Below are 26,875 nucleotides of genomic sequence, written 5' to 3'. Positions count from 1 at the left end.
CATTATTACATGGGTATAGTTATAATTACATGCACACGCACATAGTTATCGGCCTCCCCCACTGCTCTGCAAGCAAGCTGGCTTTCAACAACTACGGTAGATCAAATGAATCAGATGAAGTATATCACCGAAAAAGTTTGCTTCTTTTTGCTTTATTTCCCATTACCCCCACTGATCACATTATTTTTCTTTAACAATCGTTCAGGTTTAGCTCTTCCTCGCCTTGCCCAGACCACTAGCCTAGTTCTGAACTCTACGCCACGGACTTCACACAAAACCTCTTGGTCATTTGTCCTCTTTTCTCACTTCCCTTTACCCCCTGAGTTCAGCCACTCAGTTTTCCCAAATTACCGGCTTTGTCAGGGTGCTCCTGTGCTAAAGACAGTACATCAAGTGGAAACTTCTGTGTCCAAGTGCCTGTGTTTTTCTATTAGAACCCTCCTCACCTATCTAACCATTCTCCTCATTCTTTCCAAACGCTGGTGTTTCCATGCTGCCCCCGTGGTCAATCCTAAATGAGTGGTGCTGTAAATGTAAAACACCCAACAGGCTTTGAAGACTTGGTGCAAGGTAAACAATGTAAACTCGGTAATAACTGTTATATGGATCACATGTTAAAGTGATAATATCCTGGATATACTGGGTTAAATAAAATGTTACTAAAATTAATTTCACCTGTTTTCTTTTCCCCTTTTCTAATGTGACTATTAGAAAACTGAGAATTACATATGTGGCTCAATTATATGTCTATAGGACAATGTTGCCCTATACCCTCATGTGCTTTTTATCTGGTCCCTTGCTATGTACCGCCCTTTTTACGAGGGATGTGCTATTTCCTCATGTTACTGAAGACCATCTGTGTAGGCCTTGGCCTTAGTGCAGTGATGGGTGTATACACAGGGACCCTCCGTATTACTTGGCTGAGGATGATCGCAGGATCACAAATTGCCTTGTTAGAGCATCAGGGCTCTAAAAGGCACTTGGATGCTGAGTCCATTAGCCATAGAATACACATGCAGTTATCAGCACAGGAGACTAAAAGCCCACATTTCTTGGCGGTCAGTTCCAGGGCTAATCGTCAGTCCCAGGTAGCTGAAGACAACCCTGAAGCCATTAGTGCAATTCCATGGGACTCCTAATCCTCCCACTGTTTCTCAAGATTATTTGAAAGTTAATGGAGACAATACAGTCTGAGGCATCCCAGCCTATATCAGAGGTCTTTAGGAAGACATTGCAAAACAAGCCTGTTAAAACTCTTGTCCTCATCTGTACAAAACCCCCATGACAAGTTTACCTATACAACAAACCTGCACACATACCCCTGAACTTAAAATAAAAGTTAAAAAAAAAACAAAAACAAAAAAACAAGTATTGTTCTCCAGGCTTTGGTTCTTCAAAATTAATTGGAAAAATAATAGAACTTTATAACACAGTTGAGTTATAATATAAATCAGTGCTGTCAAATACAACTTTCTCTAAAGATGAAAATGTCCAGTATGGTAAGTTGTAGGCACATGAGGCTATAAAATGTTAATGTGCTTAAATTTACAGGTAAATACCCACAGTGGCTACATTTAATTGTGGCTACATTTTAGACAGCGCCATTCTAGGCCAAGTTATCCTAAAAGGAAATGTTTCTTTTCTTTCTAAAAGCAGGGAGATCATGAACATTAAGAATCACTGGAATAATATTAAATTTGTACTATTTACATTATAGCTGATACTCTTTATATTTCATTAAGAATTAACATTATTAAATTAATTTTCCTATGGCCTAAGATCTCATGCCTAAATCTTTTTTTTTTGGAGACAGAGTCCTGCTCTGTCACCCAGGTTGGAGAGCAGTGGCACGATCTCGGGTCACTGCAACCTCCGACTCCCGGGTTCAAGCGATTCCCCTGCCTCACAGCCTCTCGTGTAACTGGGACCACAGGTGCGTGCCACCATGCCTGGCTAATTTTTTGTATTTTAGTAGAGACGGGGTTTCACCATGTTGGCCAGGATGGTCTTGTTCTCCTGACCTCGTGATCCGCCCCCCATGGCCTCCCAAAGGGCTGGGGTTACAGGCGTGAGCCATCACGCCCGGCCACCTAAATCTTTTTATGCGATCATCACGCTAAATTTCACTAGATGATACGCTAAGTGAAACTGATTTTATTTTCATCTTGGATAACAGGTGTAGGCTTTTATTTTTATCTTGTTATATTACAAGTCCCTAAAGTTAGGACTATCAACAGTTACTGTCTGCTACTTGAGATAACAGCAAACAGCAATCTGATTTGACAGCTAAAGATTATCTGTGGAGAGCCTTGGGAGCAAAGATATGATGAGCACAGAGCACAGGGCTGACCTGAAATGCTGCTTACCGAATTTGCCACAACCTCCTACTTTCATTCACTCCTTATTCTGCTTTGCCTCCTCTTAAAATGTTCAGACTTAAATATCTGAGGCAGGCACTGAGCCTACGATGATGATAACAAAGTACTAGAAGTAGCTGCCACAACTTTCTTTTTTCTTTCTTTCTTTTTTTTTTTTTGAGACAGAGTACAGATCCTGGTCCACTGCAACCTCCGCCTCCCAGGTTCAAGTGATTCTCCTGCCTCAGCCTCCTGAGTAGCTGAGACTACAGGCATGCACCACGACCCCTGGCTAATTTTTGTATTTTTAGTAGAGACGAGGTTTCACTATGTTGGTCAGGCTGGTCTTGAACTCCTGACCTCAGGTGATCCGCCTGCCTCGGTCTCCCAAAAGTGCTGGGATGAGCCACCATGCCCGGCCTCATAACTGAGCTTCTAACCCTCAAGAATCCGGTGTTATTCTTGGTTACAAGTGTACACTAGCCTTCTGCTGGGGTACTGAGCTGTCAGAAACAATGAGAACTGTGTTTACAATTGAGCAGATGAGGGTCCAGAATATAGGAATAGGACCTGCTCAAAGGCCCAGGGCAAGAAAGACCACAATATTCTCCTTGGGGAAAACAGGTTGGAACAGTGAAACATACCACAAACAAAATCAAATGTTGACTTCCACCTGTGTTTTTCTAGTAACTTAGAAACAAGAACACATCATATAATATAGCTATTAGTCAAGTGAACCCCATCTCCTCGGGGGACCACTATTTGGTTTCTGTTGGCACTAAAAGCAGCAAGTTATCCTAATGGCATAGGCTGATTGGACTTTAGGCATTTAACTTTCAACTTTCTGCAAATAAAGACAAACTAAAGATCAAGGCAAAAACCCCACACTCACACAAAACGTTAGTAACTAGATAAATATGACTAAATTTTTTCCATGTTAAGCCTCAGAATGCAGTCCCAGGGTTCGGAATAAGCCAGTCTGGGTAGGATACGGGCACACCCAGCAATCATAAATTTGTTATGACCCCGACCAACTCATTTCAATGAGAACATAGTCAATGTTGGGATAAAACAAAATAAACTTGTAATAAAAAATTCTTCTGAAGCACTTTCAAGGCAATGGATCCAGCTAAATCAACATTATTAACGGAATTCCTTTTCTTATGTGCGTGGAGGTTCAAAAAGGGTAAACCCAAAGAGCACAATCTGAGAAACCTCAAATCCTGAAACAAGCCAGTATTTGAAAACTATGTACATTCATTGTGAATAGTGGAAAATATATTAAAAAAACCCAAAAGATATATTTAGCCAATTCATTAAACACAACTCTCCACCATCACAGACATCTCTCCTATCATCTCAGCGGTTCTCTCCCAGGGTTATTTTGCCCTCCCTCCCAGGGGACATTTAGCAATGTCTTGAAACATATCTGAATGTGATCATTTGGGGAGTGCTACTGGCAAGAGATCAGAGATGCCACTCAACATCTAGTGAGCAAAGGGCAGCCCCCACACCACAGAATGATCCATCCCCAATGTCCATCGTGCCACAGTGGAGAATCCCTGCAACATCCAGCTGCAGATAGTACCTTGTATTTCCAGGAGGGGAACGAGATGAGAAAGGCTTGAGGAAGAACATTTGCTGTGTCACATGATCTTCTGTGTTTACAGCAGAGTACACACTTGCAAATCAGTCAGCTAGAATTAATTCTGCAATTCTTAACCCTGGACAGAATATTCTGAAGCATGAAGCCACTGAACTGCTTGCAAACATTAATGTGCAGCTTCCAGCAATTTAAGATTCACAGAAATAATCTGCAGTTTGTGGATCAACCTTAGTAAAAAGACAACTGCTAACCAGAAATAATAAAGAATAGGTTCCAGAATATCTGAAATCTTCTCCAGTTTCTGCATGACATCATTTTAACATTTTAACATTTGTCAAGAAAGAATGTTCCACATTTATTTTACTGGACAAATAGAGAAACAGTTATTCTCACAGTCCATAAGGCATATAATCTCACACTGGAATGCCCATGACATCACAGCTACAAATGCTTAACACACGTGATTTTTATAAAACCAACAAGCCTTTTCTCCTCTCTTTAATGAAATGGTGTACTCTCAGGCTTATTTCTGGATTTTGTAAGTACAAGTACAGAGGCTGCAGAATGGCCTGGGCCTTGGAATCTGGAAGCTTCTCCACAGCAATTTGCATGGGGACACAGGACGAGTGACCCTCAGGGTGTTCATCACCACCATCTTACCCTGAAACTTTGATCAGTTCCCAGATAACTTGCAGGAACCCAATAACCTAGAGGGAAGAGGGCAGAGAAGTGAAAGCTGTAAACAAGAGACTTAAGATCATGAGAAAACCTCTAAGTAGGACAATATTCAGACTAGTAATACGCACCCTGAGGTGAAGGGGAGGGCAAATGGGAGTCAATTATCCACTCTTGTTCCTCAAACTCATTGGTCACCCCAAGATGACAGACCCACTTGCTTTCCCTCACATTCACTTTGCACTTCTGCCCGCCCACCAGCCACATGGACTTTAGTTCTTCCAACTCCTGCCTTTCCCTCTGGCCTGTGCAGATGCCCTTCCTTTCCTGGACTCTCCCTCCATCTGTGACTGGTGAATCCCTACCCCCACTTCAGGTGACTGACACCAGCGTCACTTCCTCTAAGCTCCCCCGACCACAAGCTCACCAGGTCAGCCCAGAACTGCTTTGTGGTCACAGTGCTTATCACAGTCGAATTAATACCTGACCAGGAATGTACTTTATGACTGCATCCTCTCCAGTATCTAAGCCCCACGGTGGTAGGGACCGTGTCTGCCTTGGTCAGAGCTGCATCTCTTAGGGACACAGTGCCTCATTCAAAATGGGTGCTGGGAGTACTAGCCAACTGACCCGAGTAGGCTCCCTTGGTGACAAAGATGTTGGTCCGCATTTCAAGAACTAAGAACTGTGCCATGACTGCCAGCATGCTCTGAGACAGTACTAGGGGTCTTTCCTTTTCTCAAACGTCATCACCCATTTGTAGGGATGTCTATACTTTTAAAACACTTTTAAATATTTCTCCTTTGAGAGGAGGGTCTCATACCCCTATCTAAAAGATCCAAAGGACCCCCCAAATCCTGCCTGATCTAAAAGAGGACCCTCCCTGAGTATGAACCTCATCTAGTCTCACAGGGCTGGGATTCTGCCAGTTAGCACTTTCATTTCAAAATGTATTGTCATTTCTTTTGCTCCAAGCACAGTGGTGGGTGCTATGATGCAAACATGACCTAGACTTGAACTGTACCTTCCAGGTATGTAATTTCTCCCTTAGGAGCCTCTTGAAATGCACATAGTATGGGTAAGAGAAACACAGAGCAAACCAGTTTACAGCAGGGTGTTTTTTGCCACCTCAGATTCTGCCTTCTCTTGCCAAAAGAGGGGCTCTCAGCAGTATGGCCATGCTGGGGTAGTGGTGGGGGTTGGGGTAGGTGGGAATGGGTGGCAAAAGGCACAAATGTAGAAGTTGAGGGGCACTAAAGACACATTTCCCTTACAAATCTGAACTTTATTTCTTCACATCATCTTTCCAAGAAGAATGTAAGATATAAAACCCACATCATGGTCCTCAGTGATGCTGAGAAAGCAGGCAAACGTGCTTTCATCCTCCCCTCTCTTTGTGCACATTCATGCTAGTAATTGGCTGTGAACTAGCTCTTCTCCTCTGTACTGCTGTCCCTGATCCTGCTCCATCTAAGCTAGAGAGAAGACTACACCTACGTGAAAGGAGCGAGAATCATCTCAATGTGCATTGTGAAATAAAGCACAGCAGGATGAGAAGCCAGTCTTTTGGCACAGTGCCATGCGCTTTGCTTTGCATATGCATCACTTTGCTAATGTGCGCTGAACTCAGGGAGCCAGAGATGTGCAGCCATTACATTAAAGGGGACTGGTAGGAAGTTAGTGAATCCTGTGGAGGTTCCTTACCTCTAGGCTTGACTCCCTACCGGAGGTCTTTAGGCCAATGTATTAGCTCGTAAGAAAGTACCATAGACTGGGTGGCTTAAAAATTTTTGTTGTCTCATGGTTCTGGAGGTTAGAAATCTGAGGTCCAAGTTCTCTGCAGGGTTGGTTCCTTCTGAGGGCAATGAGCGCTCTGTTCCAGGCCTTTCTACTTGGATGGTTAATTTTATGTGCCAACTTGGGTAGGTCATGGTACCCAGATGTTTGGTCAAATACCAGTTTAAACGTCACTGTGAATGTATTTTTTAGATAAGATTAACATTTAAATCAGTAGACTTGGAATAAAGATTATTACCCTTCTTGTGGGTGGGCCCTACCCAATCCGTTGAAAGCCTTAAGTTGAAAAAGACAGGTCCCCTGAGGAAGAGGAAATTCTACCTCCAGACTGCCTTTGGACTGGAGCTGTGCCATGGCACCAGTTTGTGCTCACAATCCAGTCTGAATGTGTGCCCAAAGTTCACGTTTTGGAAACTTAATCTGCAATGCAAAAGTGTTGGGAGGTGATTAAATCATGAGGGCTCTCCCCTCATGAATGGATTAATGCCATTATTAGGGGGAGCTGGTTAGTTTCTGAGGTAGTGGGTTCCTGATATAAGGATAAATTTGGCCTCTTTCCCTTCCCTCCCTCCCTCCTTCTTCACCCCCAACCACTCCCACCCCTCACATGCACATGTTCTTGCCCTTCTGCCTTGTGCTATGGGATGATGCAAGAGAGAGCCCTCACTAGATGCTGAGCAGATGCTGGCACCATGCCCTTGGACTTCCCAGCCTCCAGAATCATGAGCCACATAAATTTCTGTTCATTATAAATTATCCAGTGTCAGGTATTCTGTTACAGCACAAAACTGAGTAAGACAGGCTGTAATATCAATTCTTCCCTGGTCTCCAGTCTGCTGGCCTGCACTGCAAATTTCACGAGCCTACATTCATGAGCCAATTTTTAAAAATAAATCTCTCTCTCTCTACACACACACACACACGCACAAGCACATACACAGGCACACCCACACATACATACATACACACACATATATACACATACACACACACAATTGGTTTTGTTTCTCTGGAGAACACCTAATAAACCTTGCTTCTGGTAATTCCTTGGCTTGTGTCAGCATTAAATCCAATTTTCGTAAGCCATTCTCATCTTGTCTGTGTCCAAATTTCCCTTTTAATTAAGGACACCGGTTATATTGGACTAGTGGTCACCCTAATGACCATAATTACCTTTATACAGACCCAATCTCCATATGAGGTCACATTCTGAGGTACTGGGGCTTAAGACTTAAACGTATATGAGTTTGAGATGGGAGGGTGCAATTGAACTCGTAACAGCCAGTGACACCTAAAGTATGTCTGCGTTGCCTAAAAGGTGCTGACAATTCTCAAACCAAAGTTAAAATCACTTTTGTTTAGTTTTATCTGTGTTTGTGTAAATGCAGTTTTTAGTGGGAGTGTGTATGTCAAAATGTCTAAGGAGATGAAAAATCACCTTGTTGAAGCCATGTAAAAAAGTCTGGCTCAGGATTTAAAAGACAGACTGCCAATAAGCTTTCAATATCTTATCTTGATAGTTCCTGCAGCCAGGTAAGAGCATCTGGTTTTTAAATAACTTCACTATCTGAGTTCACTTAGCAGGTTTAAACAGCATTAGTCCATGGGTCAACTGAATTTAGAATCTGTTTTCCCCTTATTAGGGCAAACTTCAAACTTGTACAAAAAAATGGTGAGAATAAATCATCTATATATCCAATACTCCATTTCAACAATTACCAGTGTGTGGCTGGATACCGCCTAGGAGAGCTAAGCCTTCTGTGCTACACATCCTTTGCTGTCACTGATTATTCATGTATGCCTTGGATATTACTAACATGTTCTTTTTCTGTTGTTTTGCAGCCTTAGAAATGTGTGAAAAAAGAAAAGATTCTAAAAGTCTTTAAATGTCATTCATAAGTAATGTATTTATTAAATGCCTCATAGCTTGAACTCTGCCTGATTAAGCAACTTATGCGAAACAGACAGGAAAAGTACTAACAAAAGGTTACAATTATATTGAAAAATTCCTTGATTGGCATCAGATTGACTCTTCATTTTCTCAACTCCTGATTTCAAAAGGAAGCCTGCCTTTTGCAATTTCCTGAAACTTAAATTAGAGATTACGCTGCTATGTCTTAAGAAAGCTTAGCTTCCTCCTCTCACTCACTTCTTCCTTGAGAGTGTGATCCCAATCTGAGGTTGCCAAAGGTTTCAAAATATATTATACCTGATTTGTGTGTTGCAACTAACTGCCCCAGTGTGGCCAGTGACATGATGAATTTCCCTCTTTCCATCAGATTTCCTTAATATTCATATGCAATCACAAGGCACTCAACCTTTATTCCATTGCAACTGTGAGCAGTGGCAGCCTTTTTGCTTGGTTCCAAGCACAGGGCAGCTACGTATAGGCACAGAGAATGGTGCCCTTGCTGTTTTGCCTTTCGGTTAATTCCAGCCCAGGTACTGATTTAAAATAGCCCAGAAAGTTTTTCATTTCCAAAATATTCAAGAACAGTGCAGCTTTTCACTAAGTCCCTGAAGACAGGGGAGGTGGGGTGAACTTTGGTTCATTGTGAACTCTGATGCAGGCTACGAATAGTGACTCCTCTGAGAGATGCGCGGGGCAGCATCTTACCAGAGATTTCTGACTATTCTCCATACTCCAGCAAGACTTTCAAAGTGCATAGTGGAAATGGTCAGATTATCAGTAAAGGAAGAAGGGGAAGCAGAAAGCAATGTGGTATTCAGTGGCTAATAGGGAGCATATAAACAAATTAAGGTTTACGCATCTTCGTTAAGTCATTTCCCAAGCTTTTCCAGCAAAAGTAAATGTGAGAGAAGTACACAGATATTAATACTAACGCGTTTCCAGCAGCCTCAGAGCAGCAGCATTTAACGCTGAATATCACACAGAATCCCAGCCACCAAGAATGTCTGCATTTTGGAGGTTCCTCTCCTCCGGCTCTGGGGCAAGGCACAACAGAAAAACTCAGATTTGTCCAAGGGACACAACTGTGCTTTTGATCTACTCTGGGGTGGCTGTGTCTGTCCATAGCCCCTAGCATAGTCAGGTGGGAATATCAACAATGCAGACCCGAGGGAGTCCCAGCTTGCTGCTCCTTGGTTTCTGGACACTCCTCTCATCCCGCAATGTCTCTGGGAAAGCTGTTCTACTTTTTAATAGACAGAATCCTAAAAGGATGTCTGGTGATCCCCATAGCGGAGAAAGAGAGCTAGTGTGGGGAAGTGGCTATTTCCCCGCCGCCAGCCTCCCACTCCCATTCCTCAGAGAAGCCCCGCCAGGGCCCCGGCCAACCTCGCCGCACCAAAAGCTTCTCTGGCTCCAGGGCCGATAGCGGCACGCGGTCATGTTTGCGGCAAGTGGCACAGTTTCTGCCCTCTCAGGCAGACCACGCCCTGCTGCTGCCCACGCTCCTTACTGCCGCCCGCCCTTACCCGAACGACTTACCTGAGCCAGTACCTCCTCGTTCGCTCCCGGTACCCGAGGATCCCGCACACGGCCATCTTGGCCACGCCCCCTCACGTTTAGCCACGTCCCTACGCAACAAACGCCATTTCGTCATTCCAGGTTACGCCCCTATCAGTCCCCACTCTGTCCCCGACCCAGGCTCAAATCTCGCCCTGGCCACGCTTCCCCAGCGCCGGAGTCCACACCTGCTCTGCGCTCTGGCTACACATCTCCTGTCGCTGCCACGCGCCTGCACGCTAACTTGCCGACGCCTCTGCCCTCCGCCTGCTCCACCATCTTTGTTACGCCCCTCAGAGCAACAAGGCACGCCCACACGTAAGGACCGCGCCCCCACGTTCGAGGCACGTCTCTGCGTTCCAACTACGTCATGTCCCTACTTCCCTTCTCGCGCCACCTCCCTTGCCGGTCACTACTCCGCTGCCCGCCTTTCCATCTGTGGCCACTTTTCCACACTTCGCCCAGTGATCATCCAGTCACAACTAGTCTGCCTACCCCACCTCCCTCCCTTGGGCCCACGTCCCTACTCCGCCTGAGGCCGACCGTCCCGCGAATTCGAATTTCTTTTTTACACCCTTGCGACTACGCCACGCCTTTCACGTAAGGGCTAAAGTCAGCTCGTTCGGGCCACGCCCCTGCGGTACGCCTGGGTCACGCCTCTTCCGCTAAGCCTTGCTGCCTGCGCTCCTCACTGGCGGGGCCGTTCCCGCCGTGGCTAACCCCTTCCATTCTCTCGGAACAGGCAAGACCCCTCTGGTCCGCATCACTTTTCTTCCTGCATTCCACACCTCTCCTTTCTGGCCAGTCCTGGCCGTCCTCTCAGGCCACACGCTACAACCTTGTGGTCCTCATTGGCCACTCGCATCCGGCGCATGCGCACTTACCTACCTTCAGTTCTGGTCACGCCTTAGGTTCCCAGGCCACCCACTTTTGGTTCCACTCTGGTCACGCCTCTCCCTCCAGTTGCACGCCCTCTGCGCTCCTTTTAGGTGCGATACTTGATCCCGGGAAGCCACGGAGGTGTTGGAGGGGCCCACCAGTCTCCGGAGAGGACTGTCCAGGTCCTGGAACCAGATGTCCGCGGCATTTAGTGAAATGAGCCTGCGGATCTCTGATCCTCTCCTAAAAAGTGACTTTCTCCATGTATCTCCCAACTCTAAACACCACAACTCGTTAAGCAAAAACCGAGTAGGAAACAGAACTGATGGGCCAGTGGTGGAGCAATGTTCCTTCTAGCTAGGTTTCATGTCCTTTAACCCGATATGGAGATAAACTGGAACCGTGTTCCTTCCAGCCCGTTTAAAGTCAGCGGACTTTAAATGCTAGGGAGATACATGGAGTAAGCACACTCCTCTACTTCCTGATGTGTCCTCCTGATGACTTTTCCTAGGCACTTGGTGCCCTAATGCTCTCTAGGTCCTGTCGAGACACCACCACATTCGGACCTCTGTTTGCAGCCCCCTGCTCCAAGATTACGCTTTTTTACTCCCTCCATTCGCAATTCTGGGTTCACAGGAAAAAAGTGAGGAGGTTATTACCAGCTTTTCTGTCCAGAAATTTCTGAACGGACATTCTTAGAGGATGGACACTTTCCATTAGCCATTCATTCATTCATTCAAGACAGATTTATCAAGTACTATGTTCCAGTAAGAAATAAGACAAGAGTCAAAGAGATTACAGACTGAGCTTCCCCAACTCAAGTTTAGATGGCACAAGAATTGAGAAAATTAAAGATGGTGTAATAAAGGAGTTGATAGGTGGAAAAGGACTTGATAAGTGCTGGTTTGTTGTTCTAATTAGCAGGAGTATTTTGGGGCAGCAAACATAGGAAGCCACTTTCATAGCAGTTAGTACAGCTCCCTTCACAATAAATTCTCAATCTTCATTTAAAGTATTCCCTTTTCACTTGTATAGAGGATTACAATTTTTCCATCCATGGCAGTGAGATTTACTATATACACTTCTACATATGCCAGTAATCAAGATTTTATGATCACATATAAAGTGTAAAAGTTCCTTTCTCTTCCCACCTTCCATCCATTTCTGCTTTGAAGACAGTGGGAAGTTTCACAATATTGAGCTACAAGGAGCACAGAGTAAAAGACAATTTTCAACAAAACATTTTTTATTAAGCTCATCCTGGCTCTGAGAACTCTATCTCATTTATATAAAATGTTTCCAATGCTAATCATTTTTTGCATGAAAAATTAAACACACCGGAAATGGGATCAAGTGCAGCCTGTGTAAATTACTGCATTGATTTTTATAGCATTATTTTCTCCCAGATGATTTGAGGCCGCGTACCAAAATATAGGCAACACTGTATAAAATAAGTATTATAGTTTAAGGAACCAGAGGGGAAATTCATGGAGGGAGAATAAATAATGTAGCCAATGGTAAGATTAACACTCAAGTATGCACACTTTCAGATCCACAACAGTTTTTGAAGGTGGGCAAGAGATCTCACTCTAAGCTTCCATAGAAAACAGGAGATAACAAGTATTTTAAAGTTTTACGGTGTTCATAAAAACCAATCAATCAGGATTTTGTTTGCTTTTGAGAAGCACTGTTTGTTTTTTTAAAAATAATTTTTAGCCCCAAGGCAAATCCCAGTTCCTCATCATGATGACGCTGTGAGCTACGTGGGAAATAAGTGTCATAAGTTGTTACACCCACATTCCCTCAATGGAAACTGTTGGCATAATCACAAAGCACAGGGCACTGAATCAATTTCATGAACCATCCAAAATTTCCTGTTCGACTGAGTACACAGCCCCACAATGGTCTGGTTTAATTCAGGGTAGCATTTAGATAATCTTTCCCCATAATGGCACATAAGTTTCAACTCACATGTCAACTCCCATTTATTCATATTAGTTGACTGAATAGCTCAGTTGGGGTGGCTGAGTCCATGCACAGAAGGAAAAAGTTCTGAAATAGATAAAAAATGTTTGTCATGGGTGTGGGATGAGCAAATGGCTGCAAACAACCTGTCATCTCTGATTTGTAGTAATAGGGATCTCTTGTGCACATCTTTTAGGCAGTCCACAAAAACATTTCTCATAAGACTTTTGATGAATTTCAGACAGTAGAGGGTTCAGGGTCATCACTGGCCAAAACGTAGGATCAGAAATTCTGAGATATTGATTAATTCATATGTCTTTAATATTAATGAGAGCATATAACCTAAAAGTTATGTGGTCTGATCCCGCCCCCGCCCCCACACCCTTTATAGAGGTTGGCAAAAGAAGTACCTGTTGTCAGGGCTAAATGTGACTAGGTGACCTCCAACTGGTGGGCAAATTGATGATTAAGGATGGAAAATACTATTTCATAGACCATGGCTGCAATACTGTTAGCCTAGTAAAAAGAGAAAATTGACTTGCCAAATCATGAGAAAACTCTTACACCTGAGCAACAGTGGAACCAGCTAAACCTGTAAAAGAAATGTCTTGCTTTAACTACATGAGACCCATTATAAAGCATTGGTCTCCGTGCACAAGATGAAACACACAGACACACATACTTTTTTTTCCCATTTAAGAAACTGTCCTTTAAATTGCTACTTTAGGAGCATAAAGTTGGCAGAATTACACTCACTCAGTTGATCTGAATTAATTTTTATTTCCAAACGGTAGTGATTAACTTTCTCTGAAGTAGAAAAATGTTAACTTGTGAAGAATAAGACAAAGTTCATAATGATTATGGCTACTGATTAACCTACAAAATTTGATGAGCTTTTCAAATATCCTTGCTTAATATGATTTCTCATCTTAAAAAGGGGATATATGTGATGGAGACAAAAATATTCCACATTATAGAGTTTCTTGCTTACCAAGGATACTGGAAATTGTGTGTGTGTGTGTGTGTGTGTGCGCGCATAAAATTAAGCATACCAAAAGATTGTAACATCATCTGTTCTATATTCTAAAATTATTATTAAAATAAGCTCATTTATCTTTTTATTAAGATGGCCAATGAAAAATAATTTCCTGTTTTTTGTAGTTATGGGCACGTAGTGGGCTGCCAGTCCAACAGCCTGTGATTAGTAAATAAAGGGCACATTGGAAACTCACTGTCAGGGAATGTCCTTCCCATCTCCCATTGTCCTTCTCTGTGTCATTTACAATGAAGCCATTCCCACATTGAAATCTTCATTAGCCTCTCAGGACCATTGTTGGAGAATCCAAACTCTCTGACCTCTAAGATCAGAACCCAACTTGGCTTTTCAGATGCATCTACACTGATGCTCTCTCCCCCATCTTCCTCTGAACCACTCTACCAGCAAGTCCCTGCTGTTGGCCATATCCTGTATCTGTCCTTTGTGTTTGTTTTCAGATTTCCTTAACTTGTATCCTGTGGGCTTTCATGTTTTATCTTTAAACATCTTGCCATTGTTCCAGGTCTATCTTGATTATCATTGAGAAACCTTTCTTCTATTTTTCTTTTGTTAACAGTTTTATAATTGACTTGTCAAATCCAGTAACTTGTTATCCTCTCTTTCTCCAGTGTTCCTATAGCATTTTGTTCACAATTGTATGTGCATCTATTGCCATCGTGATTTACTTTTGTGTCCTACAAAATTGTAGGTTCCTGAAGGGCAGAGACTATATTTGGTTCATTTTTGCATTTCTCATAGCCCATGAATATGATAGTTTAAGAAAACTGAGTTGACTAATTTGAATCATAAACTGAAGTTCTAATAAGCTTGTGACTGGAAATTAAGTACCATGAAATGCATTGCAATGTATATATTTTTACATTCTTAGCCTTAGAGAAACCACACACACACACACACACACACACACACACACACACACACATTTGTCTCCCTTTTTTCTTCTGTTCTTCCTTGTGTGGGTTATTTCCATTAACTCAACTACAAGAAGAAAAGAGTTACCTAAATGACATTTTTAAAGTTTGTGGGGGTGTTTTGCAGCATCCCTGGCCTCTACCCACTAGATGCCAGTAGAATCCTCTCATCTGCCATTCATGACGACTAAAAATGTCACCAGACGTTGCCAAGTGTCTCTGGAGCACAAAATCACCCCCAATCGAAAACCACTGAGTTAAAATAGAACTTACACACAATAGACAAAAATACTTTGTCTCTCCATGCATCTTAACACTGACAATTTAAAGAGAATAAAATTATTTTTGTTACCTAATTATACTGAAAACATTGTATAAATTATTAATAATACAAACATCTTGATATTATTTATTATATATAGTATATCCATTTCATTACAATTTAAACAAGGAAGGATGTCATTTATTAAAATTCTACAACATTTAGGAAATCATTGAGTAGAGCCATTTAATTAAGATATTAAAACTTCCAAAGGGGTTTGTGTGTGTGTGTGTGTGTGTGTGTGTTTTGTTTTTGGTTTTTGTTTTTTTTATTTTTTGAGACAGAGTCTCGCTCTGTCACACAGACTGGAGTGTGGTGGCACAATCATGGCTCACTGCAGCCTCAACCTCCCTGGGCTCAGGTGATCCTCCTGCCTCAGCCTTCCAAGTTGCTGGGACCACAGGTGCATGCCACCAAGCCTGGCTAATTTTTGTACTTTTTGTAGAGAGGGGGTTTCGCCATGTTGTCCAGGCCTGTCTTGAACTCTTGGACTCAAGCAATCTGCTTGCCTCGCCCTCCCAAAGTGCTGGGATTACAGGCATGAGCCACCACGCCCAGCAGCAAAAAGTGTGAAGTTTTAAAATCTTATACAAAGTTTCTATGTTCAATTATTAAAAGTTTTAATTGATTTCTTTTAATGTGTCACAGCCAGATAACATTTCTGAAAATCCAATAAAAATATACAGAATAATGTCACATTTGAGATGGTTTTACAGTTTACTAATTTTAGGAGCTATATATTTACTAAATTTCTGTTTTTGATAATGAAACAAAATAACCAGGGTCAATTTTAAAAGAAACATTGGTCATCTCCACCTCTTGCTTTATTGGAGGTGAATGGAGCCTACATACGCCCACGTATTTATACGAATCTAGTGAACTTAAGGGATCTTGCATGAATCAAAAGAACGACACATGTTTTCTTTTCATGTGATCTCATATTCTGTTTACCCCAGAGCAGTAGATCAATAGTTATGTGCCCAGAAAGTGCTTTTCAAGAGTGTTGTGGAGTATAAAAAACACGGAGAAATCAATTTCGTTTTCCCATCTCAGGAGACTCAGTGCCCTTTTGTGTGGCTCATGGCAACAGTAATCTGAACTTTTAAATCTACATGCTCTAAACTCTGAACATTTGGAAGTAAATAGTAACATATTCAGAATGATTCAACTGCTTTATTTGTCATCATTACCATGGTTACTAATAAGTTATGAAGCTCCCATATGTGAAATTGCTGAAATGAGCATTTTATGAAGCAATTTATACAGATATGAAGGCTCTGGAAACTTACTACTTAAAACTTGTACATCAAGACAAGCACTAAATTTGTGCAAGACTTTGAAAAGTATAGGAAAATATAATATGCTGAGAGGCAAGAACCCTAGTATCTAGTTCTGTTTTCCATTTATTTTACTGAGATCTCCATCAAACTATTTAACAATGAATTTGTTACAGTATGTAACCAATATAAATAAGATTTATGAATCAAAAAACAGAAAGAATTGCAAATTATGTCCAAGATCTTCTTCTTTGATTAAACAACACAGTAGATAATATAATCAAAATGAGAAAATTAATACACGTATTAGAAAATATAAAGAGAACATAGCGACAAAAGTAGATATTTTATGGGAAATACTCTATAAAGTCCATGAGGATACTAGAAAATCTTAACAGAATATTTTCTTGGAAATTGTAAACAGCCAAAATGGACTCAGAAAGAGGTATAAAACCTGAAATAAATGATAATGTAAGGAATGAAAAATTTTGAAGAACTCTTCCTCTAAAATGCACATGGTCCAGATTCTTCATCTGTGAACTCTTTATTTCTTGTACATTATATGTATTTCTAAACATAGACAATGTTAGAAATCTTTCTGTATCATTTTCAAGATGGTAAAGGCTAGGAAAAAAACGCTTCAAGAATCAGCACTTGAAAAGGAACCTACCTGATATTCTTTTAAGAAAATAGGTTTAAAAATCATAGGGGAAAAACCAGGAATTGATTCCAGCAGCATACTAAAAATAAATTTAAAAAATGTTTTATCTAAGAATTGAATCAATGTGAAAAATGTATTAATGTAATACACCAAATGGTAAAAATTTTAATAGTGAAAAGCAGTTGATAAAATGCAACACCAATTACTGAGGAAAATAATTTTTTGTAATTGCAAATATAATGCTCGTATCACATGACACATCATTTTTAAAGCCACTTGCCAGATTCCGTGCAGTAGTGGCATTCCTATTAGAGTAAAGAAGAAGACAAGGGTGCGTCTTATTCCCATCATTGTATTACTCTGTTCTGATAGTGCCACTGCAGTGAGAAAAAACAACATCCTACAAGAACATATAAAGAGATCCAAGGCTAAGGAAGGCGCATTCTAACTATGAAAATATATTAGCATTGGTCATCCATTCTGGTAGTATTATGGATGTTTTCTACTTTTTTTTGCTTCTCTATATTGTCTATACAGAATTTCTATTGCTTTTTTCAATCATTTTAAAAATGAGAACACAAATATTGAGAAATCATAATGAAATAAGAGATTGTCTTCCCTTTTCAGATGAATGGCTTACACTGACTGAAACTCAATATTTTACTGTCTTCAATTCTAGTTACATAGATGACTAAAAGCTTATGAAGAAATTTGTCACTTTTAAGAAATGCAAGACTAAAGGAACCTGAAGAAGATTTCTGTGTTTCTACTCTGGGAGCTGAGGCAGGAGGGTTGCTTGAGCCCAGGAGGTTGAGGCTGCACTGAGCTAACATGGTGCCACTGCACTCCAGCCTGGGCATCAGAGCAAGATCCTGTCTCTATTAAAAAAAAACAACAAACAACAACAAAACACAGTTAAGTTCAACAAAGATGACAAAGCTGCATAATAGCATGACCCAAGTTTTGTTTTTAAGAAGAAATGTACATGTATTTACACAAAAAAGAAAGCACAAGGCAGAAAGATATGTTCCAAATATTTAGAAAACATTGACAATTGGTCGTTCGTTGACGCTGATGGAATTACAGGTGATTTTTACTTTTCTCCTTGTGCTGCTTTGTATTTTCTAAAAAGAATTTCTATTGCTCTTTTTAAAAAGATGATACAACAAACATTGAGAAACCATCATTCAAAAGAGATTGTCTTCTCAAATGAATGACTTACACTAAGACTCAGTGTTCTATTGTCTTCAACCCTAGTTACATCAATGACTAAGTAAAAGCCAAAGAAAGCCACTTGATACTTTTATGAAGTGTAAGGCTAAAGGAAAGCTGAAGCAGATTTCTTATTTATTTATTTATTTATTTTTGAGATGGAGTCTCGCTCTGTTGCCCCGGCTGGAGTGCAGTGGCACGATCTCGGCTCACTGCAAGCTCTGCCTCCCGGGTTCAAGCAATTCTCCTGCCTCAGCCTCCCGAGTAGCTGGGACTACAGGCACCTGCCACCACGCCCGGCTAATTATTTGTACTTTTAGTAGAGATGGGGTTTCACCATCTTGGCCAGGCTGGTCTTGAACTCCTGACCTCATGATCCACCTGCCTCGGCCTCCGAAAGTGCTGGGATTACAGGTGTGAGGCACTGTGCCCAGCCGCTGAAGCAGATTTCTATGTTCTTAGCATAGCTTTCTTCCTTGATGTAAGTAAAATGCTTTGTTACAATCTCTATGTGTATTGACTTTTCCTTCCCGTGATGACTTTATCTAGTTTAACATTTCCCAAGATGACTTCATCTAGTCTGGCTTTATTTTTTTCAGATGTTAGCTAGGTGAGCTCTTCCTTCTGGAAATTTCCACTGCACCTAATACAGTGACATTGCTAGGATGGCTGGACTAAGTTGTGGCTCCCTCTCCTTTTAGTACAGCTTTTCCTGACTCCGTGTCCTTACAACCAAGGTGAAGGAGATGAGAAAAAGCTTCCTCAGTTGGATTTAGCTGACGGATGTGGGTCCTTTACAATAAAATACCACCCTCGCAAGGAGGGAGAAATGATGTGTTTCTCAAAGTGCTGCAGAAGTCTCATTGTTGATATTTTCCTCGTTGTTGCTTTGAAAATCCAATGTTTCTATTTAACACCAGAGTCACCCAATCTAATTCTGCCATTCATGACTTTTGAGGAATGGGGTGGAATTTGGGGACTGAATTTATGAAGAGGCAGCATGGTAGAGAGGAAAGCCCTGACATCAACCTCTGGGCAGGGCGTCGATTGGCATCTGTGGAATGCCCACCGGGGAAAGATTCTTTTACACTCATTATCTTAATTCTCAGAGCATCTCTGAGGCTTTGTTGCAACTTCAGGGTTTTTTAAAACTTTTATTTTAGGTTTAGGGGTGGATGTGCAGGTTTGTTATATAAGTAAATTGTATGTCACTGGAGTTTGGTGTACAGATTATTTTGTCACCCAGATAATAAGCATAGTATTCGATAGGTAGTTTTTCGATCCTCTCCTTCCTCCCACCCTCTATCCTCAAGTAGGTACCTGTGTCTGTTGTTCCCTTCTTTGTGTCCATGTGTACTCAATGTTTAGCTCCCACTTATCAGTGAGACTGTGGTATTTGATCAATTCCAGTTTTGACCAATGGTGACCAGAGACACAGAGCAGTTGGGTGTGGTGGAGACAGGGTTCAAGTGTAAGTCAACCTAGCTGGTAAAGTGACACCCATCCCACTCATCCCATTGCTGCCAATGACTTCAACGCTGGAGCCTCAGTTCCCTCCCGTATGAGATGATGATAACAATTGTGAAGTGTCTGAGGATTAGAGAAATAACCCAGTGAAGGTACTTCAGAGTGGGTAACTTTTAATTACTGTTGTATTCCTGTACTGACCAATGTAGTCAGTAGCCACATGTGCCTACTTAAATTAAATTAAACAAAAATTCCATTTCTCAGCTACACTAGCTCCATTTCCAGTGCTCAATGGCCTCCTACCTGTAGTAGCTGCCATATTGGATAGTACAGACACAGAACATTCCCATCGACACAGAATGTCCCTTGGACAGTGCTGCTCTGTATCATTAACTTTGATTTAATTCAAGTGCCAGACCTCAGGGCTGAACACAATCATTCCCTATGTGTGAATGTGCAGGTACCTGTGCAGTTTTGTTATATAGGTAAATTGTGTGTCACTGGAGTTTGGTGTACAGATTATTTTGTCACCCAGATAATAAGCATAGTATTCGATAGGTAGTTTTTCGATCCTCTGTCTCCTCCCACCCTCTAACCTTAAGTAGGTAAGAGGAAGCTCCGAAGCTCTCCTGGGATGTTCACCCGCTGTGGTGAGAGTCAGGTGAGGCCCTTCACGGAGGGCACCCTTTGTTTACCAGAGAGAAGGGAGTCACGTTTGTTTCCTGAATGAAGATAGCCTATCTATGAACCAGGTATCTCAGCCTCGAAAAGGTGGGAAGTGCATGTCAAGAAAACCTCTAGACAGGACTCAATTCTTCCCATCATACACGTAACCAGAGAATCGCAGAAGGGGTCGGGGAGGATTCCAACTTTGAGTCAGCAAAGAAGACATTCTTTTGAGGTAGAGTCAGAGTGGGGAAAACAACTAATCTGTTTTCCAAACAGGTTTTCATAAATAACTGACAAGAGATGGGCTGTTTTTATGGAAGTATTAACCCAAATGATGGGTGTTAATCATTAAACCTTTTAGGTGGTGGCTCGCTTGTTTCTCTGATATTCTAATCCGGGTCACAGAATGGCTAAGGCAGATTTAAGTGCAGCGTGGATTTTTTTTTTTCTCACTTTGCCTTGTGTTTTCCACCCTGAAAGAATGTTGTGGCTGCTCTTTTTTCTGGTGTCTGCTATTCATGCTGAACTCTGTCAACCAGGTATGTAGCCTTGAAATTTAAAAATAGATGAACAGTTTTCTACATGTTTGACAAGTCATTGACTGAAAGAACTCTTTATTTTTCTAAATCTGCAGACATGTTGTGGCTTGAAAGTTGGGGCAGTGAGTGTTTAATGAGTTTGAAAGAAAATATTAAACCATCTAAGATGATTTAGGTTAAACTTCCAGGAGTATTTGGGGCTGTTTAATTGTAGTTCTTTGTTCCATTACTTTGAGTTGCATTACATATTAGGATTTTTCAGACTCTGTTTTGGCAGATCCTAATCATCATATACTGCTCTTTCTTTTTTCTTTTCTGGCAGGTGCAGAAAATGCTTTTAAAGTGAGACTTAGTATCAGAACAGCTCTGGGAGATAAAGCAGTAAGTGGAGCACCTGAGTGTTCTTTTTAAATTTTGTTTGCTAATAACACTGTGCTTTCTCTAATAATGGGCCTGTCTGCATAGTTACCTTAATCTTGAATAAATTATTTCTAAAGACCTCAAATCTGATTTCTTAAAGATAGATTATAGAATAATATGAATTTTTAATAAAGTAGGTTTGCCTAAAGTATTTAATCAGTAGTGTATGCTAGGCAACATGTGAAGTTTTGTGCCACACAAAACAACTTAAAAAACCAGCATCTCAACTCGGGATAGTGAAGCCAAGTGTCCTGAGTCAGTCGTTCAGGTCTGGACTGGGTCTACTCCTCACCGTTGTGGTCATTTGAATTTTGTTAGCCTCGATTTTCTACCATTGAAAATAAGGGATAGTTCTACCCACATAAAGTCTTTCATAGCACAAAAAATTTCCAATTTGAACATGAAGTTTCTTCAATTATTCTCAATTATCAAAGTAACATATGAAATATATGCTCATGAAATAGAAGTTTAAAAAATAGTCATAGGGCCCATGTGGCTATAGGAATGGTAAAGATCATTGAATTAAAAAGACAGTATTGTCTAATTCTAGTTTCAGTTTCCTAGTGTGGTCTGCAAAATTTTTTCCCCAATAGAAGGTGACGTTAAGATGCCTCAGGCTAGAAACAGAAAAAAGAGTGCTAAAGAAACTTAGAGGTATTCTGTTTGCAGGCCAGTTCATCAATTTGGTATTTTATTATTGACTCAATGAGTAATGATTGTTATAACAGCCAGCATTTATTGAGAACTTATCTTACTTTCTAGCTGGGGCTCTTCTAAGCACCTTACTCGTATCAAATCATTTAGCCCTCACAACAATGCTTTGAGAAAGGTAGTAGTACAGGTATTAGTATTCCCACTGAATGGATGAGAAAACTGAGGTTCAAAGAAATTAAGTAACATGCTCAATATTTCAAGTCAGCAAGTGGCAGAAGTAAGATTTGAGCCCAGGCAGTCTGCGTGCAGAATACACTGTCTCTACTAGTGTGCAGGGTTGGCCATCCCAGTATCCTCTAATAGCAGGTACGATGCTGAATGCTGGGATGTAATGGTGATTAAGGCTTGTCCTTACCCTTGTGGAGCTTATAGTAGTAGTAGAATTGGTCATCTATTAAATATTCAGTAAACCAAATGCAAATGTGCAATCTTGACAAGTATTACGGGAAGAAGTACAAGGGCACTTCAGCTTTGTCAAGGCCCACAATACCTGGCACTTACTGTGACGTCTGAAGCATGAGTTGAAGTGATACAGGAAATGAAAGAAGGAAAGGCAGAGGGAACAGCATGTGCAAAGGCTTATCACAGGAAGGATCTTGGTGAGAGTAAAGGTTAGAAAGAGGGCAGAAATATCTGGAATTGGGGCAGTGAGGAGGAACATGGCAGGTGATGAGCTTAAAGAGAGAGGAGCAGGCAGGCCAAGGAATATGTGGGCTGTGTTAGGGAGTTTCATTTTGAGATGTAGGGAGTGTTCAAGAGCATCAAATGCTGTTGAGAGGCCAAGCCAGAAGGCGACTGAAAAATGTTCATTGTGTTAGACAATATGGAGGTCAATGGTGATTTTAGAAAGAGCTCTTTTCGTGGGGTGGAGGAGCTGGAAGACAGATAGTGGGGAGTTAAAAAATAAATGAGTGGTGAACATGTTGAAACAGATGTGTGGACAACTCCTGGGAGAATTTTGGCTGTGAAGGGCAGGAAAGAGATAGCAGTAGGTAGAAGAAAGGAAGACTGAGTAAAATGATTTGTTTTTGCTGTTGCAAAACAACAGCTCTTTGCTATGGCTTTAATGAGAAAGTCTTGAGCTTGGTTAAAAGACAATGAACAGACTCCGGTCAGAGCTAAATACACAGAATGGAGGGGAACTGATATTGTTTAGATCTGAGAAGGGCAGAGGAGAAGCATTCCTAATATAAGTGATGGAAATGGCCTCTGATAGGCATAGTTCTGTCTGGCACTTCAGGAGAGGAGGCGGCTAAGACATGTGTCTATGGAGGAAGTGTTGTATCTTGATGTCAGGAGGTTGGGAGAGTTGAAATTGATGAGATGTATCTATAAATTATGAAGCAAAACCATTTAGTGAGAGTGAGGTTTGAGGGAAACCATTGGGAAAAATGGTTAAAAAAAAAAAAGCATTGACCATCAGTTCTCTCTCTAGAGAGAGGTTTGAAATAGTTATGTGACCCATGAGAAAGAGAACTGATGGTGAATTCCCAGGCAATTTGGGTGTAGGTCATCATGAATTTAGAGTTAAACCAACTAACCCTGTTCTGTAATTTTCTCTAGTTATACCAGTTACTTACCTAAAATGTGGGGTTAGCCGTGGTTTGAGTGTTCTTAGATGTGTGCAAAAAGCAAGGTGAGCTGGGGCATTTAAGGTCCTGGCACATGTTATTGAAATGAGGAACCAAGGAATCTAAACTGATAGATAAATATATGCAATTAATTTGTACCATTTGGTCTGTGAAGCCACACGTGGCATATAAAGATGTGTTCAATTTCACATTGAGCACCTATTATATGTCAAGTATACGCACAACAGGTAGTTAAGCTGCTATGGACATTCTTATATGTGTATTTTTCATATGCCTTCTTTTTTGGGGGTATTTACCCTGGAGTAGATTAATGGATCATAAAGTATACAAATGTTTAGCTTTAGTAACTCTTACCTTATCCTCTCTTAAGTTGTACATTTTCTCATTAATATATGTGCTCAATTCCTTTTATAAGCGGAGGCTCTCTCTTTGAAGTGTTTGAATGCCCTGGGAGAAATACACTACGTCCAATGCACAAGCTTTCAATCCTTTTCACACTTGCCCAAGATAAGTTGGTTCCACTGGCAGGATACCCAACCCAATCTAGAACTGCATCAGTTCTGTTCTGATCTAAGTAGCTTGGACCTTTGTTCTGTGACCAAAATTGGACTCCTACCCAGCCAGCTTATGCTCTTGTTTTTGAGATGAACAAATGGAAGGACAGGAGATCAGGTCAAGTTGTCCCCAAGATCTGAAAAGCAACTGAAATTCATGTCCCAGGGAGAGCTGGCTAACATCTTTATTTTCATTTTCTGCACTGAGCTTATTATTCTCATTTGTTCTTGAGCAGGCTTATTCCTTGTGTCTGCATTCTGTTAATAAGCCTTCCCTGTCTTAATAGTGTTTCTGCACTATTTTTAATCAGACCCATTTCTTCTTCATGTTTTATTCATTTATTATTAGGTTAGATCATAGCTACTCTTATTCTGAATAAAATTAATTTTGGAAAAAAATGCATTATCAAAAACAAAGAGCTATGCCACCAATCAGTTACTTTTAAACTTTCATAGTATAATATCAAATGAAAAGTTCACATCAAAACATTGAAGGAGCACTTCAAATAAGATCTAAAGTTGACATTAAAATGCAGTATTTAACATTTGCATATGAGAAAAGTGATTTTTCCATTTCCATTCTTTTGTTGTTGTTGTTGTTGGAGACAGGGTCTCACTCTGTCATCCAGGCTGGAGTGCAGTGGCATGATCTTGGCTCACGGCAACCTCCACTTCCCAGGTTCAAGCAATCTTCCTGCCTTAGCCTCCTGGGTAGCTGGGACTACAGGTGCATGCCACCACGCCCGGCTGATTTTTTTTTTTTTTTTTTTTTGGTAGAGATGGGGTTTCACTATGTTGCCCAGGCTAGTCTTGAGCTCCTGGGCTCAAGTGATCCACCCATCTTGGCCTCCCAAAGTGTTACAGGCTTGAGCCATCACTCCTGTCCCCCTTTTCTGTTCTTTATGGTAACATCTTACAGCAGAGTTACATAAGGTAGGACTGAAGGAGAAAATGGTGAAGTGGAAGAAGCAACTGAAGAAAGTTTAAGGTTCTGTGTTACAGAGGCCAAGGCAGAAGGATCACTTAAGGCCACACATTTGAGACCAGCCTGGACAGCACAGCAAGACCCCATCCCTCCTCCCTTCCAAAAAAAGAATATGCTATGAAAATATTTAGGAGAAAGGAAAAAGTACAGCACAGTCATAAACCTTACCCAGAGAAGGTAACTGAGTAATACATTTTTTGTTGTTGTTATTTAGGAGTCATTTATTTTTACTTACTATCCTCCCTGCCACCAAAGAGGAGAAAGGCAGTAACGATAAAATATGTTTCCCCATCCCAGAGTGAAACCCCAATCCTGACAATGTCCTTGTGATATACCAACCCCCCACCCTCACCAACTTCTTCCCCTCAGCTTTTGCTACTTTCTCCCTTCCTGCTTCTGCTTTAGTTGCTGCCCTCCTTGGTGGTCCTTAAACAGCTCAGTTTCTTTTTGCCTCAGGCTTTTTGCATTTACTGCATTAAGGAGCAGAGTGAGTCAAATATACTATATTAATTTGCTAGGGTTGCCATAACAGAGTAACACAGACTGGGTGCCTTACACAACGGAAATTTATTTTCTCTCAGTTCTGGAAGTCAAGATGTCATAGGATTGGTTCCTTCTGAGGGCTGTGAAGGAAAGATCTGTTCCAGGCCTCTCTCTTTGGCCTGTATGTAGATGGCTGTCTTCTCCCTGTGTCTTCATATCATCTTCCCTCTGTGTCCAGATTTCCTCTTCTAAGGACACCAATCATAGTGGATTAGGGCCCACTCCAACAACTTCATTTTGACTTAATCATCACTGCAAAGACCCTGTCTCCAAATAGAGTTAAATTCTGAGGTATTGCAAGTTAGGACTTCAACATGAAATTTTTCTGGTGAGGACAAAAATTCAGCCCATAATATGCACGCACACACACTAAAGTTTCTGGCTAAGAAAATTTTTTAAAAATTGTACTGATGTTAATAAAGGCAACTGGGAGGGAGTTTATGAGGGAAAAGAGAAAGGGAGGAAGGAAATGAAAATGGACTATACATGGCCAGGATGAAATGTCCAAATGCCCTATTTGTTGACTGGGTACTGATGCTGCAGGTTCTTAGGAAGATAGTGCAACAGGAGACACACCAAACTTAGAATGTCCAAGAAACCCTACCCCAAACATGGGGATATAATTTATCGTGGTCTCCAGTATCTAATATATGAGAAACGTGTGTGTGTGTGTGTGCGTGTGTGTGTGTGTGTGTGTGGAGAGAGAGAGAGAGGGAGAGCCACTGTGGGTACAAGTAGAACCAATGGGCCATATTTTCCCCCATACACTTTGTTTTCCTTCTTTTTCAGTATGCCTGGGATACCAATGAAGAATACCTCTTCAAAGCGATGGTAGCTTTCTCCATGAGAAAAGTTCCCAACAGAGAAGCAACAGAGTAAGCAAATAATGAGAAATCTTAACTGATTATTTACAGTATTATTTGAGATAGTGCATTATTTCAAACCTTGATTTTGAAAATAATTTATTAAGCTAATTTTTCAAAGGGATTCACACTTTTATTAAACTTAAAAATAACTTTTATAATCTAACTCATCTTACAGTTTATATCATGTTCCAACAATGCTCTTTGTTTAATAGATAATATGAAGATAAATATCCCTCAAAATTGCAGCTATATATCCTAAGCTTTCTACATTTCTAGTGTGTGTGTGTATATATATATATATATGTATATATGTATATATATATATATGTATATATGTA

The 26,875-nt window shown here is 41.0% G+C and overlaps 2 protein-coding genes across 8 annotated transcripts in view; one reads left to right on the top strand and one right to left on the bottom strand.

Moving 5' to 3' along the window:
- The window catches only part of CA5B (carbonic anhydrase 5B), a 107,392-nt gene extending 96,593 nt beyond the window's left edge, over positions 1 to 10,799 (bottom strand). Inside the window, exons 1-3 of one of the 7 annotated variants that reach the window (XM_063804835.1) lie at positions 10,093 to 10,799; positions 9,887 to 9,975; positions 4,624 to 4,670 (exon numbers count right to left, since the gene is read on the bottom strand). The gene's annotated coding sequence lies outside the window, so the exon portion shown is untranslated. Of the gene's footprint in view, positions 1 to 4,623; positions 4,671 to 9,886 lie in introns of all 7 variants that reach the window. The other 6 variants (XM_063804839.1, XM_063804838.1, XM_063804836.1 and 3 more) reach the window with 6 other exon arrangements.
- Positions 10,800 to 20,713: 9,914 nt separating this feature from the next.
- The window catches only part of CLTRN (collectrin, amino acid transport regulator), a 37,545-nt gene continuing 31,383 nt past the window's right edge, over positions 20,714 to 26,875 (top strand). Inside the window, exons 1-3 of the mRNA XM_016942985.2 lie at positions 20,714 to 20,863; positions 21,186 to 21,244; positions 26,461 to 26,546. Coding sequence (XP_016798474.1) covers positions 20,731 to 20,863; positions 21,186 to 21,244; positions 26,461 to 26,546 — 278 coding nt within the window. The 5' untranslated portion in view covers positions 20,714 to 20,730. The remainder of the gene's footprint in view (positions 20,864 to 21,185; positions 21,245 to 26,460; positions 26,547 to 26,875) is intronic.

The sequence above is a fragment of the Pan troglodytes genome, chromosome X (assembly GCF_028858775.2).
Source record: "Pan troglodytes isolate AG18354 chromosome X, NHGRI_mPanTro3-v2.0_pri, whole genome shotgun sequence".
Taxonomy (NCBI): domain Eukaryota; kingdom Metazoa; phylum Chordata; class Mammalia; order Primates; family Hominidae; genus Pan; species Pan troglodytes.
This window is presented reverse-complemented; position numbering and strand designations above follow the sequence as displayed.